We start from the raw sequence: 15,589 nt of genomic DNA, 5'->3' as shown, positions 1-15,589 counted from the left end.
ATGACCTTCAATTATAGGTCTAAAATGCTCTATTAGAATGTAAATAAAAAAACATATTCCATTAAAAAAAACAGATTTGACCTTTGCTGCGTCCTTTACGCTTCCACCTATAATACAATTATTGACATCACATTATGTGCCTCTTGAAACTAAGCAACTTTTTATGTTTGACACTTTTATTGTTAAAAACAAATGAGTTATTCAGATGACCTGTTTTTGCTTCATCCTATATGTGTAAGTTACTGGAAATGAAGATGGCGAAAAACGGTTTCGTCCACATGCCTGAGTTACCATACCTTTTCTCGCCTAAAGTAGAACTTTAGAATCCGTTTCTCTATTCCTAAAAGACTAAATTGGGTCCGTGAAATGATAACTGCAGAAAACAATTGTAATTTTTTGGCAATATATATAAGATATTATTAGTTTAAAAATATGCGATTATATTATTTATTTATACAATATTTATATAATAAAAAATCACGAATTTAATAACGTATTATTGAAATTTTATATTAATAATTGCACATTTTTATTAATTGTTAATAATGGTCATCGTTCTTTAATTGTCTTCGGGTCTCCGCGGTATCCCATTGATAGTCACGAAAAGCTTATAGGTTCAAATGTCTTTAATATTGTAGTATCTCGTTGGTGCTCGTAGACTATTTTAAGGAAACATCTGATTTTCATTTAACAATAACTATTTCTTACGTGTTATATGTATATATTATACATATTCATATCGTTAAAAGAGAAATTATACATTAAACATTGTAATATCATTGTTAGCTGGTGTTTACTGGCAGTGAATGAAGAAATGGATATGAAGAGAAAAAAGTATTCTTAAAAATTTGACAAATGAATTGTAAGAGTTAGTGAAATTTCCCTTATAAAAATTGTTCACCGTTTTTATATCTCATATTAAACCATTCTTGCTCGTTTCTTGCACTCTCGATCGCAGCGTATCGCAAATAAATGATGACAAGACGAGTATAGAGTAAAGCGGGATAATTATTTTTTAATACATTATAACAGAAATTTTTAAATTATATAAAAGATTGAGATTGTGTGTGCGCGTGTGCGTGTGTTGCATAGTGTATCAAATTAATATGCAAAACATATACTACTGGTGCAGTATGTATGTTTTGTATGTTTAATTAAGTACACACACAGTATATGCACAACCTCAATCTTTAATATAATTTGAAAATTTCTGTTATACAAATTACTCCACTTTACTCTACGCATGTGTATAAGTATTTTTAAGATAAGTATTTTTATATCTGTTTTCAATATTAATTTTTCCACTGATGAGTGACAATATACTGGGTGAGTCACTTACTTACGGCCACTCAAATAACACACACAGTTTTGAATATCCGTCCGGATATTAATGTCTATTTGGATTCTGTTCTTGAAAAATACGTGCTGCTACTACAATCTGTAAAGTTATAACTTCAACAGTAGCCAATCCAGTGTGTTGATTTCTTTACTACTTACGTCTTATTGCCTTAATAGCTTTTTGTATGTCATAGTCCTAATAAGTTATTATAATTGAAATTAAGAAAATTGATATTTGCATGAAAGACGTCATATCATCTAGTTAGCATCTATTACACTGTAGTATCTTGCTACTGAAAAATCTTTTACACAGATCCAAAGTTCATAAGTGTACTATATTACCTCAAAAAAGTATTGCTATAATATTATTATAATGAAAATTTACAAAAGGTAATAATTCGCAATACACTTGAAGAATTTGGCACTCTTTACTGTGTGTAATAATAAAATTAATAGATCAATATTTCATAAGTTGCGCAATGTATTTCAAAGAACTTTTGATTGATATAATATACAATATTACACAAACAGCCTTTCCAGCAAACATCAAGTTACATGTAACGTACACGTTAGTTGTAATTTCCCACTCAACAATATAACTGTAATATAATATGTGTTATATGTTACAGTTATATTGTTGAGTGGGAAATTACAATTATTAATATGTACGTTACATGTAACTTGGTGTTTGCTGGGTTTGGATGATCAATATTATATAATATTAAATAATATTGATCTAAGGACTCAATATTTTCTTTCTACTTTTAATTAATTAAAATGTGAATTATAGGAACTCTAAATTATTTAATTTAAAGTTAGAAAGTGTTTTGAAAATTTATTTGATTTATACTCAAGATATATCAAGATTATAGATTTAAACGTACTGAATGAGAGTATATATAATAAAAAAATTTGTTGGACATCTGTTGTACGTTACGTTAGGTGCTGGTATCTTGGGAACAATCTTTTTGATCGTGAATACTACACTAGGAGCTGGATTGTTGAATTTCCCACAGGCCTTCGATAAAGCTGGAGGGGTAGGAACTTCTGTCGTGGCTCAACTTGTCTTGCTAATATTGATCACAGCTTCTCTGGTGATACTGGCCAGTTGTAGCAACAGTACAGATACCGATACAATGCAAGATACATTCGCTGGATTATGTGGATCCAAGTCACTTGCTTTCTGTGGAATCTGCATAGCTATTTACAGCTTCGGTTGTTGTTTAACGTTTCTGATAATTGTTGGTGATCAATTTGATAGAGTGTTTGCCACATATTATGGTCTGGACTATTGTCATACGTGGTAATTATAAAACAAAGAAATACAACTCATCAAATTATGTTTTTATTTTAGAAATTTGATCCAAGTTTTTTATCTTTCCCAGGTATTTATCCAGGCCATTTGTGACAGTTTTATCTTGCAGTACATTTATATTGCCGCTATGTTTTTTTAAAAGACTGGATGTTTTAAGTTACGCAAGTTCTGTTGGTTGCATAACCATCATTTATGTCGTATGGTTAATTATTTACAAAAGCTTCGACGAGCAAAATAATCCTATATCACCTATAAAAATCTGGCCAGATAATGGATATGAAATTCTACAGATAATACCCATTGTTTGCTTCGCTTATCAAGTACATGCATTTTTAATCTATGTATTATTTGATTAAATACAATTATTAAATTAATAGTGTAATAATTATATGTTATATATAGTATATATATATATATAATTTTAATGTAATCTTTATTACTTCAACATAAATTATATTGCTTAAATCAATACATATATACAGGTATACATATTTTACAGAATCACATGACAGCGATACCGACTTATGCCTGTATGAAGGACCGTAATTTGTGCAAGTTCACTATATGTGCCGTCGTCAGCATGCTGATCAGTTATGGCACGTACAGCGTCGTCGGTTATTTCGGCTACGCCACGTTCGGTAATGGTAAAGTCCCAAGCGATATTCTGCAAGGCTACACCGATAAGAGTGCCATTGTAACCGTGGCGATAATTGCAATCGCGATAAAAAATTTTACAACCTATCCCATCGTATTATATTGTGGCAGAGACGCGCTTCTCAGTGTCTTTAATGTGAGTTTTGATCGAATTGGCATCCGTGTAATCATCACATTGATTTGGTTCATTCTGTCGCTGGTTATCGCCGTTCTGGTGCCGGACATCTCACCGGTCATCAACTTACTAGGATCGTTGTCCGCGATGTTTATTTTCATAGTGCCAGGTATCTGTCTCCTGCAAAATGTATTCCTCAAAGATCCAGAATTGTACTTAAATAAAACTCGCATGCTGGTCGTCTTTGCAATCTTCCTGATCTCATTCGGGGCTTTTGTATGCGGTGTTGTATTTATGGAGGCCCTTCAAGATCTACAGAGGACGCCGGCTGAACCGCCACTAGTCACTGGTTTCAGACAGTTCAGAGAAAGCTTGTGTGTTTGATAACAACAGTACACTCAAAATACACATTATGCAATCTGAGAAACTTAGAGATTTTTTTTATTAACATCGGTAACAATTCATTAACGACGTACTACGTTTTCTATAGATCTCATATGTAATTCAATTTAAATGAAATTGAGAAAGCTAATTTACAATCCAGATATATGCTTTACTTTTAAGTTAAATTGTGTTACAATAGAAAGATATATAGTTAAGGCGTCGCGAAAAAAGACTGATATATATACAATTTTTATCAGTAAGTTTTACAAATTAACTGATTTGCTCATATAATTGTGTGAATATATTTCTTTTCTATTTTTGACGTCTTTTTTCATCAAGATGTGCTCAATAGTATATAATTTATTATACCTGTGAATAAAAAAAGAACTCTTTGTGATATTTTATACAACTTCTTGTTACTTTTAATTTATCCCAATTCTCTCTTTTTCTTTCCCATCTTCCTCTTATAGAATTTTTTTGTTATACCTATATTAAAATTACATGCGATGACTTTGTTGAGATTTGATGCTCGACGCGCGCGCGCATCACACATACATACATACACATATACACATTGCATGAATTCAAATCGTTAATATAATGTATCCAAGTTGCGAAACGATTTTATCATTGGATCAAGAAGTTGTTTTCGAAATTGAAAATTCACTAGTAAAATCATGCAAAGTGTTTCCGCTTAGATCTTCAACCTTGTCTATAATCGTTTTACAAAAGAAACATTCTCTAGTATTGAGTAAATGACGATCTATACAAGTGCGACACGTTTGATGATTGCACGGCTTAAATACAACGGTAATTGGAAACGCGTAACAAATTGTACAAGCGTTGTCATCATCACTTATCAATTTGGTATCGGGTAAAAGTGTATGACAAGTGTCGAGATATGATATCATCTGCTTTACTTTATATATATATATATATATATATATTATATATATTTAATTTTAAATATCGTAATTATACAATTTTATAATTATATTTAAAAAACGTTTTCTTTAACTTAAACATATAGAATGGCTTTGTTCTAAACTTCACTGCCAGTGCTAAAAAACTATAATACACGTAACATAAACTATAGATTTTCAATTTTTAGACTGTGATAGTAGCAAATTTTGAAATAGCATAATCTTTATTCTCTTTAATGATACAAAAAAATGTTAACGAAAAAGATTGTAACAGTCAAATATATAGATCGTAATATACAAAGCAAATTAAAATAATAAAACCAACAACGAGGTACTGATGTAATTAAATTAGTCATTTATTAATCAACAAATCTAGTAATCCATGGTCCAAATATTAAACGTTTTAACCTCACAGAGGTTTCTTCAACAGTCAAGTTCTTCAATAGTTACATTGATTAATATTAAGAATAATTAAGAATAATTAAGAAATATCTGGAACGCAGTACATATCGTCAAATTTCAATTATACCTATTCGTTTTATGTGTATTGTGTTCCAAATATTTTATAATTATATAAACACGAGCTAATGATTTCAGGCCAACATCTAAGTTGAAAGAATTAACATTTGTAAACAAGTTGTCACAGTCAAAAAATAAAATGAATATCTGAACATCAAAAAGACCTTAAATATAACAAGTAAAAGCGAAATAAATTATGCAACATTTATACTCATATTCATAGTCAGACCTTAGATGTATAGGCTTTCTTAAATTTATTTTTAGATGTTTAGTAGTTAATAAAATAATTCGTAGAACATCTGAAGATCAATTTAGATTGAGAAAGTCTTAGATATTATATAAAGCTTTACTATGAATACGAGCATTATAGTCCGTGATTATAAGCTATTTTTCATTCCGAGGCAAGGATGGATTAAGTCGAATTAAGATATCATCAAGATAAGTCAGATGTGTAAAGGTATCTACAAATTATTAATACGACTTCAACAATTAAAAACTGATGTATATTACAGAAAGGTGTGCAACTCGTTTGCAGTAATGGCTTCGATTGGATGTACAACTTAAAGAATTCGTGGTTACAGGATATCTTTCTCGAACGGGTAGACGCTTTCTGAACTACAGTTAACGTTTAACGCGAACATTGTATTATATGTATTCAAATCACCGAAAGAGATATGGGGAAGTCGTATAATTCACAAAACAAAAGCAACTGTAATTTCGTTACAAATAACGAGTTACTTTTATTCTCTGTGTATGTGTGTGCGTGGTGTATTCGTGTTTGTATATTCAGGTTGTCCCACGTAACTATGATCATGATTTTCCTAACATTTTTGATAACGTTACAAAAATTGTTCTAAAAATATTAAAAATTAATCACAATTTTCTCACGAGATATCAGTAACTCACAAAATACTTACAGTTCAACAACGAGAACGGCTTTATATTTTTTGTCTTTGTATTTTTCAATTTTGTGTCACTTAGAACAAAATGCAGAGAACTGATCTGGAAGCTTGGTTCTGTTAATAAACTTCGTGTAATTCTGGGTATTTCGAGTGTCGATTTTGCTAATAACAAAAGACATTAAGATTTATTTCGTAAAAATATGTAGTTTTCTTCATAATTTATCCGCAACAAAAATTGTAATTTACCTCCAAAATCTTTCATGTCTTTTTCAAGAAGAGCCAACAGAATACCAATAACGGCAGCCAATATAGGAAAGTGATCTACAGATTCTAAATCCGGTATTTCCAATAGCATCACATGTTGAAAACAGTTAGTTTGCGAGCTCATTCTATTCAATACTTGGCAGAGTAACTGAAATCACAACATGATTTACAACTCGAAGAATCGCAATTGCGAATTCTATTCTCACTTACTTGACACAATCTGGCCAACAAGATTTCGCTGGAAGACTGCTTGGGATCGCTGAAAACATCCAAAGCTACCGTGGAAATCATCTCTAACACTCGAAGCAACGAGATAGCAAGATCAAAACAAGTGGCACAAATCTTCAATTGTCTAGATTCGATAAACACACGCTCCGGCCTGGACGATACGTTGTGAATTTCCTGCACCATGCCAATAAACTCGGAAAATGCCCAATTCAATTGATTCAATAGCGAGTTCAAAAATTGTGTAGAAGCCTGCGGACTATCCAACAACACGTCCCTTACGTGCGCTTGATATATTACCGATGGACATGGTTCTGAAACAATATAGCGAATCCTGAAAATATTGGATCGAAATAAAGTTTAAATTTTATAAAAATCCAAAGATATATGTCACACGTTGTGTAACAATTTGCATATAATTTAAATTTGTTACTTCAATGATTTAACAAAACAAATAAAAAAGGGCAAAGAGCCAACGATGTAACAAACAAAAAACTTTAATTCAAATAATAATAATAAATATATCTACAAACGTTTCGACTCCGATCGGGTCACTCAATGTTGCAGTAGAGACGTAATTAAAATCGTTATCATCTATGAGGTGAACAATACAGAATTCATTATCCTTCAAAAATTATTTTGTTCGTGTTCTTCGTGCTTTGAGTCAGTTAATTAAAAAGTCGGATTGTGTGTGTAAAATTTGGTATTCTACAAATATTCGTGAGCAAAAAAAATTAATAAAAATTAACAATAGATATATATAAAAACATATAATAATGTACTTTGTCATTTATATCTGTTGATAATCCGTTAAAGAAATAAAAATAAAAGTAATAACCAGTATAATAAAGATACAAATAGTCCATTGTTACATAGAAATATTAAAATTGAAGCGAGTTTGCAGAAGTATACAAACGACTAATCTTAACTATGCTAGATAACGCAATGTCAGAAAGGAAAACACATACTAGTCACGGAGAATATAGGAAAGAAAGGAAAAAGGATAAATATTAGGAAGGGGAAAGAGAATGTATCATGTTACAATACATATCTGGCAGTGAATCTGTGTCGTTTTGTTTGTTTATACCATGTTTTTGTTTCTTTATGTACACCATTTCAGATATCAATCTTTTATTGTATGAAGGTTTTATGTCTAATATTTCTACTTTATCCAATTTAAAGTTATGATTCATCTCAATGCAGTAGTTAGAAATGACCGAAGGAGACTTAAAGATTTTATTTGTATCTGAAATATGATCATGCACTCTCGTTTTTAACTGTCTTTTCATTTGGCCAACATAACTCACGTCACAATCATCATATGATATTTTGTGAACACCATTCTGACTGTATGCTTGTTCCAACTTATCCTTATCTCTCTTTATGAAATTTTTTAGTGTGTTAGGAATGGTGAAAGCCAGTTTGCAGTTAAACATATTGACAAGTTAAAAATTTTCAGAAATTGTATTGACATAAGGAATAGTGAAAAATTTTTTCATATTAATCTTATTGTTGTTAGAAATATTATTAATATGAAATTTGATTCTATTCTGGATCGTTAGAAAAATGAAAGATAACGGGTACCCATTATTTAAAAATATGTTAATGGCATCAATTAGATTGTTTTGCTGGAATATTGGATGGCACAAACGAAATATTTTATCTACAATTCCATAGATTAAGTCTCTTTTATGACACAATGGATGGTTAGAATAAAAATTAAGGAATCTATCAGAAAAGGTTGCCTTATGATATTCAGTTAATCTTATCGTCAATTCTTTTTGTATATTGAAAAAAATGACAACTACTAATGTGGTCCAAATATTTAAAAAATTCGTATACTCAATGGTTTAATAATGAAATTTGAATGCTCAAGGTTTAATTATTAAAAAATGAAAAAAGAGAATAACATACTTATGAGCTGATAGACAGATTCCTGTTGCTTCATGCCAATTTTCGAGAGATGCGGACTTTTCTCGTATCGAAAGGCAAAACCGTTACCCTGCCAAAATCTAAGCAGGACCCAATTGGATTGCGCCCACGCTCTATTCTCGTACGGTTTCAATAAACTCGTGACAAGTTTTATCCTGCTCTTGCGCGGCACGTTTTCCAATGCCTCCAGCATCAACGAATTTGACACGAAACCAGCAAGTGCAAGTATTAGCACATCCTTGGAATTGGCATGTACTATACGCTGATCGAGAAAATGATCGCACAGAAATTCGGCAGTGTTACATAATATCGTTCGATAATCTGGGATATTCTCGATTGGCACAGTGGGATGCATGTGGGCGCGCAAGCTTATACTCAGATCAGATAACGTCTCCAGATAGAAATCAGGCACGAAGCTGAACATGTTGCCCTGTTGACTGGCCGTTTGCAAAGTCAATGTAACCACTTTTAGCAGCCAGGCCAACTGCGCTTGTTTTTCTTCCGAGTATACGACGGCCCTGATCCACGCCATGTGTCTTGCTTGCTCCGACAATTTTTTATTAAATATGTCCGTTGTACGGAGCAGTTCTTTTTGTATTGCCTTCGCGTTTGGACTCTTCCCCGGACTTGTCTCCCGCTTGATGTGTTCGAGTCTTGCTTTCGTATTGGCGATCGCGTTAACATAGGCAGACATACTGTCGCGTAGACCAGCCACCTTGGCTAATTGCTTTTTCGCTGCTACATGATAGAATAAGATAATATCGTCTAATAATTCTATCAACGAGATCGCTGGATCTGCAGGACCATGACGTATTGGCGTCCTATCTTCTCTAGGCCTATTTTCTCTATAAGAGAAAAATCCAAATCTCTCCAGTATCATAGAATTACCTTGGCTCGTTGATGCTGTTGGCGGATTGATATTAATCAAGCGAGGATAAATGGCTGCGGGTATAGTTACAGGCAAGTCGACTAGTTGTCTTATGGCCGTATCGGTAACGGTATAAGCATTATTTGATGCTTCATTCGTCGCTGCTGTAGTATGCTGTTGCTGCTGTTGGTCCATCGCAGTGATTATCTCATGATCTGAACCTAGGAGGCGTACCAATTCGTTCCTAAATGTCTTGTTTAGGTGAGTTATTACTCCACCAAGTCTGTCGATTCCAGAGTAATCGATCGATGCATCGTAGAACGCCCTGCCCATTCCAATTTATAAGGAAATGCTATTATGTAAATTAAACATCGCTCAATAATATTTGCGAATTATAACAATAATAATGTACGAAGTAGATGCTTATACAGAGTGAGGTATCTAAAATAGATCACTTAAATAATTCGCTTGTTTTAATGATAGAAAGAAAAGTGCCAAACAAAAGTTGCTTGATTTCGAGAGGTACATAATATGATGTCAATAACTTTTTTGTGGAGGCGTAGAGGATAAGTAAAGGTCAAATCTGTTTTTTTTTTAAAGAAAATTATGTTTTTTTATTTACATTCTAATAAAGCGTTTTGAGATGAATGCATATAATTGAAGGTCATTCAAGTTACACAAAGTCAGTTGCAATAAAAAATAAATTGTTTCTAGACGCTTTTGAAATATTTTACTAATTTACTTATTTATATATTTTACCAACAAGCAGAGAAGATAGAAAATTATTCGAAGAGTGCTTTGAAACAATTTATTATAGCTTGTGTAACTTTAAATGACTTTTAATTTTAGATCTGTGTATTCATCTTAAAACACTCTATCAGAATGTAAGTAAAAAACATCATTCCATTAAAAGAAACAGATTTGATCTTTGCTTACCTCACTTTCTTCTCTTCAAGGCTCTTCTACACTTCCACCTACAAAAAGTTATTGACATTACATTATGTGTCCCTCGAAATCAAGCAACTTTTGTTTGTCAACTTTTTTTTTCTATTGTTAAAACAAGCAAGTTATTTAGGCAGTTTGTTTTAGATGCCTTACCCTGTATATTTGGAAAAGAGAAATAAAAAAGGAAACTACATTTTTCACAATCAGGTACATACCAATGGATAAAATACGTAATTAAAAAATAAATATGATGCATCAAACTAACATTGCAAGTGTTCAAGCATTTTAGTGTTATTATTTATTATTGTGTATATATATAGATATACGTATATAAACTTTATGAGAGAAAAGCATTAAGCTGATTGAAAGTTTCTACGTTTATTACTAAAGTAGAAAGAGCCGATTTTTTCGCAAATGTATGTGTGTCTGATAATTCCTGGTTAAGTCTTGTTACCTGCAAGGTATATAAACAGAGTTTGTCCCAATTTCAGTATCCCATAAAATTCTCAATGCAACCAGAAGTCGGTGAAAGCAACATAATGTGATCGGCAGGGGTGTCTGCAGAATTGGTAAAATGCCTGCAGGTTTGCTGGCTGAATGCATGATAATTACGCGGACGAATCGCGCATATAAGAGTCTCCATATTTACTACTACATATGTAGTGTACTTACACGATTGGATATTAGATTTTCCTGAACAAAACGTTTGAATTTTTTCAAAAAAATAGCCCTTGATGTTGGCCTTTTGGCTGTTCCATCAGTATTATTTAACAAAATGACTAGTAACTTCACTTGTAATGCTTCTACCTCTATAAAAAAATACAAAGTATAATGTTATTATTTATAAGATAAAATATTCATTTATGTAAAAATTGAATAATCATATCTATTCATTTTGCGAATATGAGATAAAAAAATATCAGTATTTCTAATTATGTTCTAAGCTTAAGAATTATTCTATAAATGATTACAATTTATGATTGTGAAAGTTTTAAATGTCTTAACAGTTGTTACAAGATTTAATCTCACCAGATATGGCAGCTTTGATGCGCTCACAGGCATACAAGTAACTGGTCTTGTTTATCTCGATCGACGAATCCAAAGGATTCGTCTCCCACCAGACTTTTTCCACTACGTTCATTAATCCGCCTTCGTCAAGCGGTTTGACATGTACAAAATTGGCAAAACGTACGCGATCGAACAACAGGTATTGTAGAAAATATTGCCGTGTGACAGTGTGCTGACAGATCTTAGTTAGCAGTATCAAGCTCTTGCACTGATCTGGATATTCAAGTAGCAAAGAAACATGTCGGAAAGCGGACAATAAATGGAGCACTGTGCTTTCCAAGCACATTTTAATTTCGTGCTCCTCCAGAAATGTCCATAACAGATCCAGACAGACAATCGATCGCGCGCTGTGAATATTTGAGTAAGCGGATTTCGTCGCAGAATCGTCGGTGTTAAGATTACAGAGCATTTGTATGAATGGTACGAAAACCATCTCAGTAACGTAAGGAATGGTGAGCAATGGACCAATATGTTTTAGTATGGATCTCGCTAGGCACATGAGAAATGCATGGGCACTCATAGTCTTATCATCCAATAGAATATTCTGTTTGTCAACGTTCTTAGAATATTCCATCAGTTCAATCACTTGCGAGAGCCATTGAAAAAGAAGCATGGCTTGGCGAACTTGTGCCATCGGCGGTGCTTGCAGAGATTCATAATCCTCAATTGGATATCTAAATGGTATGGAGCCAAAGTTGGCTGTTAGATTTTCAGTGAAAGCCAGGCTAACAGTGGGAAAGTATGCTATTCCGGCGCCCATTGGTATATTCTCGAATGCTCTGCCCAGACTCCTGCCGTTTCTATAGTAATCTATCGTTCCATCATCCATATTCAGCGCGCAACCGATAATATCTCCAGTTAACCAGGCTTCGCCATATTTGTGCGTACTCACGTTCCATTTCCGTACACGATTTCCATCATAAGCATATGAGTTTGGGGTGTCTCCTGAAATAGTCAAACTCTTAGTTACTAATAAATTTATACATACTACATACGCGGTACATAATTTCACACAATTATAATTTACATTAACATCCTGTTTCAATGACTCGAGTAGGCATTGTCACTTTCTATGATTTTAAATCTTACGAGTCTACAAACATCATCATTCAATATATATAATAATAAATTTATGTTAAACTAAAATAATTTACACACAAAATAAGTTTTTATAATACTAGTAAAGACTCTTACAATTACATGTATGATCATAAGCGTTAAAAACGAGAGAAATAAAGATGCACATTTCTTTTTCCTCTATATACTTATATTATCTTACTTTAATTTATATTCACTTTATAACTTGATTAAGATTATAGAAATAGTATAAGTTAGAATGAGATAGTGTACATATACAGACGATATATAAAGTAATTCATGCGAAGATGCCACACTTAGTCTTTATTGTTGAATAACTTTTATGAATTAATCAACGAAAAAATATTATTTATATTCTAGAAACCTTTCTTTATTCATATAAATTAAGGAATTAAACTTTTAATATTCCGTATTATTGGAAAAAATGTCATGCCTAAAAAGAACATATTTCATCATCTACCTTTTTGTATTTTGTTAAATATCTTTCAATGTCAATTAGCATGAATTTGTAAATAATTGCATTTTTTACCCATTGTCTACTACATACTTCTACGTAGTCAGAATGGCTAATATATATTCTATAATAAAAATATAAATAAAGTGGCATCTTCCCTCTCATGCCAAATTACCTTACATATCTTTCTACTTTATAATAGTTTGACAAAATCGCTTATTTTTAAACTGTGTTATAGTTTCTAGGTATTAATAAGAAGATAGCATTCGTGGAAAATTATTATAAAAATATGGCAAGTACTGCTGCAGTTTTTACAACGGTGTTTCAACATACCAACGCCATATTGTTGATTAAATTTACATTGAGCAGTACCCCATCCAATTTGCATCACTCCTTTGGATCCAAGTTGTACTTCATACATCCATTTTCCCTTGAACACTCCTGTATTAGCTCGTATTGTGCTGAAGCTACTCTGCGAATTGACACTTAGTCTGTCAGGAGAGATAATACAGAGACCATATTGCATAGATATGTCGAATCTAACAAGATGAGGACCTACACGACCCTCTCTATTGTCCTTGGAATCCCACATATCAATATATAAGTTCAAGAGGGATTTTCTGATATACTCGTTTACCCAATTCAAATTCTGAAATGATCTAAAACAAAATACAACTTAGCAATTGTAATAATTGATAGACAATGTTGCATTATTAATAAAATTTAAAAGGGTTAAAAGTACAAATAGTAAGAAAATATAAAATATTAACACATTTATATTAAAGGCTGGATCCACAACCTCACTTTAAGAGGCCATAAGCCGTAAAGCCGTAAGAAATTAACCAATCATAGTTGAATGCGAGAAAAATAAGTTTCTGTGATTGGTTAATTTCTTACGGCTTTACGGCTTAGGGCCTCTTAAAGCGAGGTTGTAGACCCAGCCTAATATAAAGTAAAATAAAAAAGCATAAATAATTACAGAGCTAAGGTATTTAAAGCAGACATATACATGGACTTTTAGATCTTATCTATAATAGAATTTTCTGCACTTCTGCAGCTTTAATATAACTTCTTTCTTTATCCTTATAATACACAATAATAAGTATATAAACATCCTTTTAGCCATGTATTCTGAGCTTGTGATATTAGTTTAGTCTAAGCTTTAAACTTTACAGTTGCAATTAACTTGCTTAAGGCAGTACTATAGAAACACTTTTTGCCAAAAAGAAATATCATGGTTTAGAAACTAAAGGCTTATTACATTGATTTATTATTCTAAAAAAAAAAATAAAAAAGTAAGATACAGCTTGAGAGAAGCAAACTCAGCTTGGGTTGCACAAGTGTTGCTACATGTCTTAGATGGTCAATTTACTATCTGAGAAAAGATTCAGTTCAATTCCATCTTATATATACAGTTTTTCTACATTATATATGAAGAATAAGCTCCATTTATGAAACTACAAGTTAAATGCTAGAGAGTCTCTGTTTAAGGAGAAATATGCCCCAGTTTACATTACTATCCTGACTTAAGTCAGGTGTGGTTAAAACAATATAAAAGCTTAAGGCCTGATCAGAAAAGATGAACTTCGTATAAAAGGAATATTACACATGTGTGATTTCTATACAAAACATAATCTTTGCTTCATGAAAATAAACGTAAATTTATCGCGTATACTATGACCCTTCAATGAGTCGGAAAACTAAACAGAGGACTTATTAAGAAGAACTCAGCTTCTACTTCTAGGGTCTTAACTCCTACCTGGATTGTCCGAGATGATCGTCTTTAGATCTACTGGCGGCAGTAGACTCGGTGTTGAGGGGACTCGTGCCGAAAATCCTACACAGAACTTTGTCAGCGTCCATCATTGCTACTGGGAATTTATGTTCAATAAGCAAGGTATTAAGCAGGTAAAACTGCACCGTGACGCGACATCGCCGATCTTTCACCAGCAATTCCGCATCCTAACCTCACACTTTCTCCCAACTGTTACGTCTCACCTGTCAGTTGTGAAATGTGACGTCGGAGCTCGTGGGTCGCGTGAGTCACGCCATGAGCGTCGATGAGCAGCGCAGGATAGAGTGAGTATATATAGTGACCCTCTAATAAGAGTCTGGACACGTGAAGTCCGCCATTATTCGTCGAAATTGTGCGAGAGAGAAAAAATCATGCTATCTCATTCTAGTGGCGCTGTAAGTTGTAGCTGATTGTAGCTCTACAAACTTCATAGTTTCTGTTTCTGTTTCGTCTCGCCTCATGCATCGTATCATTTTTAAGATCAGGACCATTAATATTCGAAGAAGAAGAAGAATCATTATGATTAATATTATTATATTTATTATTATCAATAATTAATACGTTAAGAATGGCGAATAAGAGTCAATCTAAATCTGATAATATATTCTAATATTCTATATTGCGAAGAATATCACGTAATGTTTGGCGTTTCGTCCCGGCTTCCACTACTGGACTCATCAGTAAGGTATTGTAGTGGAAGCCTACCTTAGACGCCGGTGTAAGTTATTAAATCGAGATTCTATATAAAGAGATATACGCGTGTCTCAGCACTTGCGAGAATTTGCGAATA

The 15,589-nt window shown here is 32.6% G+C and overlaps 2 protein-coding genes across 2 annotated transcripts; one reads left to right on the top strand and one right to left on the bottom strand.

The window, feature by feature from the left end:
* Nucleotides 1-1,307: 1,307 nt before the first annotated feature.
* LOC108783159 (putative sodium-coupled neutral amino acid transporter 7) lies at nt 1,308-3,925 on the top strand. Its single transcript, XM_018551652.1, has 4 exons — nt 1,308-1,326; nt 2,281-2,641; nt 2,724-2,973; nt 3,153-3,925. Exons 1-4 carry the CDS (start codon nt 1,308-1,310, stop codon nt 3,804-3,806), a joined length of 1,284 nt encoding a protein of 427 aa, XP_018407154.1. The 3' UTR covers nt 3,807-3,925.
* Nucleotides 3,926-6,014: 2,089 nt separating this feature from the next.
* On the bottom strand, nt 6,015-14,870 carry LOC108783158 (E3 ubiquitin-protein ligase RNF123). The gene is made up of 9 exons (XM_018551651.1): nt 14,764-14,870; nt 13,338-13,663; nt 11,414-12,397; nt 11,057-11,193; nt 10,839-10,942; nt 8,554-9,764; nt 6,625-6,953; nt 6,397-6,562; nt 6,015-6,312 (listed from the first exon to the last, which is right to left on the bottom strand). Exons 1-9 carry the CDS (start codon nt 14,868-14,870, stop codon nt 6,143-6,145), a joined length of 3,534 nt encoding a protein of 1,177 aa, XP_018407153.1. The 3' UTR covers nt 6,015-6,142.
* Between the last annotated feature and the right edge of the window lie 719 nt (nt 14,871-15,589).

This window comes from Cyphomyrmex costatus, unplaced genomic scaffold, assembly GCF_001594065.2.
Source record: "Cyphomyrmex costatus isolate MS0001 unplaced genomic scaffold, Ccosl1.0 scaffold143, whole genome shotgun sequence".
NCBI lineage: Eukaryota > Metazoa > Arthropoda > Insecta > Hymenoptera > Formicidae > Cyphomyrmex > Cyphomyrmex costatus.
This window is presented reverse-complemented; position numbering and strand designations above follow the sequence as displayed.

Excerpts from the sequence above, each read along its gene's own strand:
- LOC108783159 (XM_018551652.1), top strand. Across the intron at positions 2,642-2,723 it reads CTGGACTATTGTCATACGTG|GTATTTATCCAGGCCATTTG; the intron begins GTAATTATAAAA and ends TATCTTTCCCAG. Across the intron at positions 2,974-3,152 it reads TTGTTTGCTTCGCTTATCAA|AATCACATGACAGCGATACC; the intron begins GTACATGCATTT and ends CATATTTTACAG.
- LOC108783158 (XM_018551651.1), bottom strand. The coding sequence starts at position 14,870 with ATGATGGACGCTGACAAAGTTCTGTGTAGGATTTTCGGCACGAGTCCC. Across the intron at positions 6,563-6,624 it reads TGTTGGCCAGATTGTGTCAA|TTACTCTGCCAAGTATTGAA; the intron begins GTAAGTGAGAAT and ends TTGTGATTTCAG. Across the intron at positions 6,313-6,396 it reads AGACATGAAAGATTTTGGAG|CAAAATCGACACTCGAAATA; the intron begins GTAAATTACAAT and ends TTTTGTTATTAG.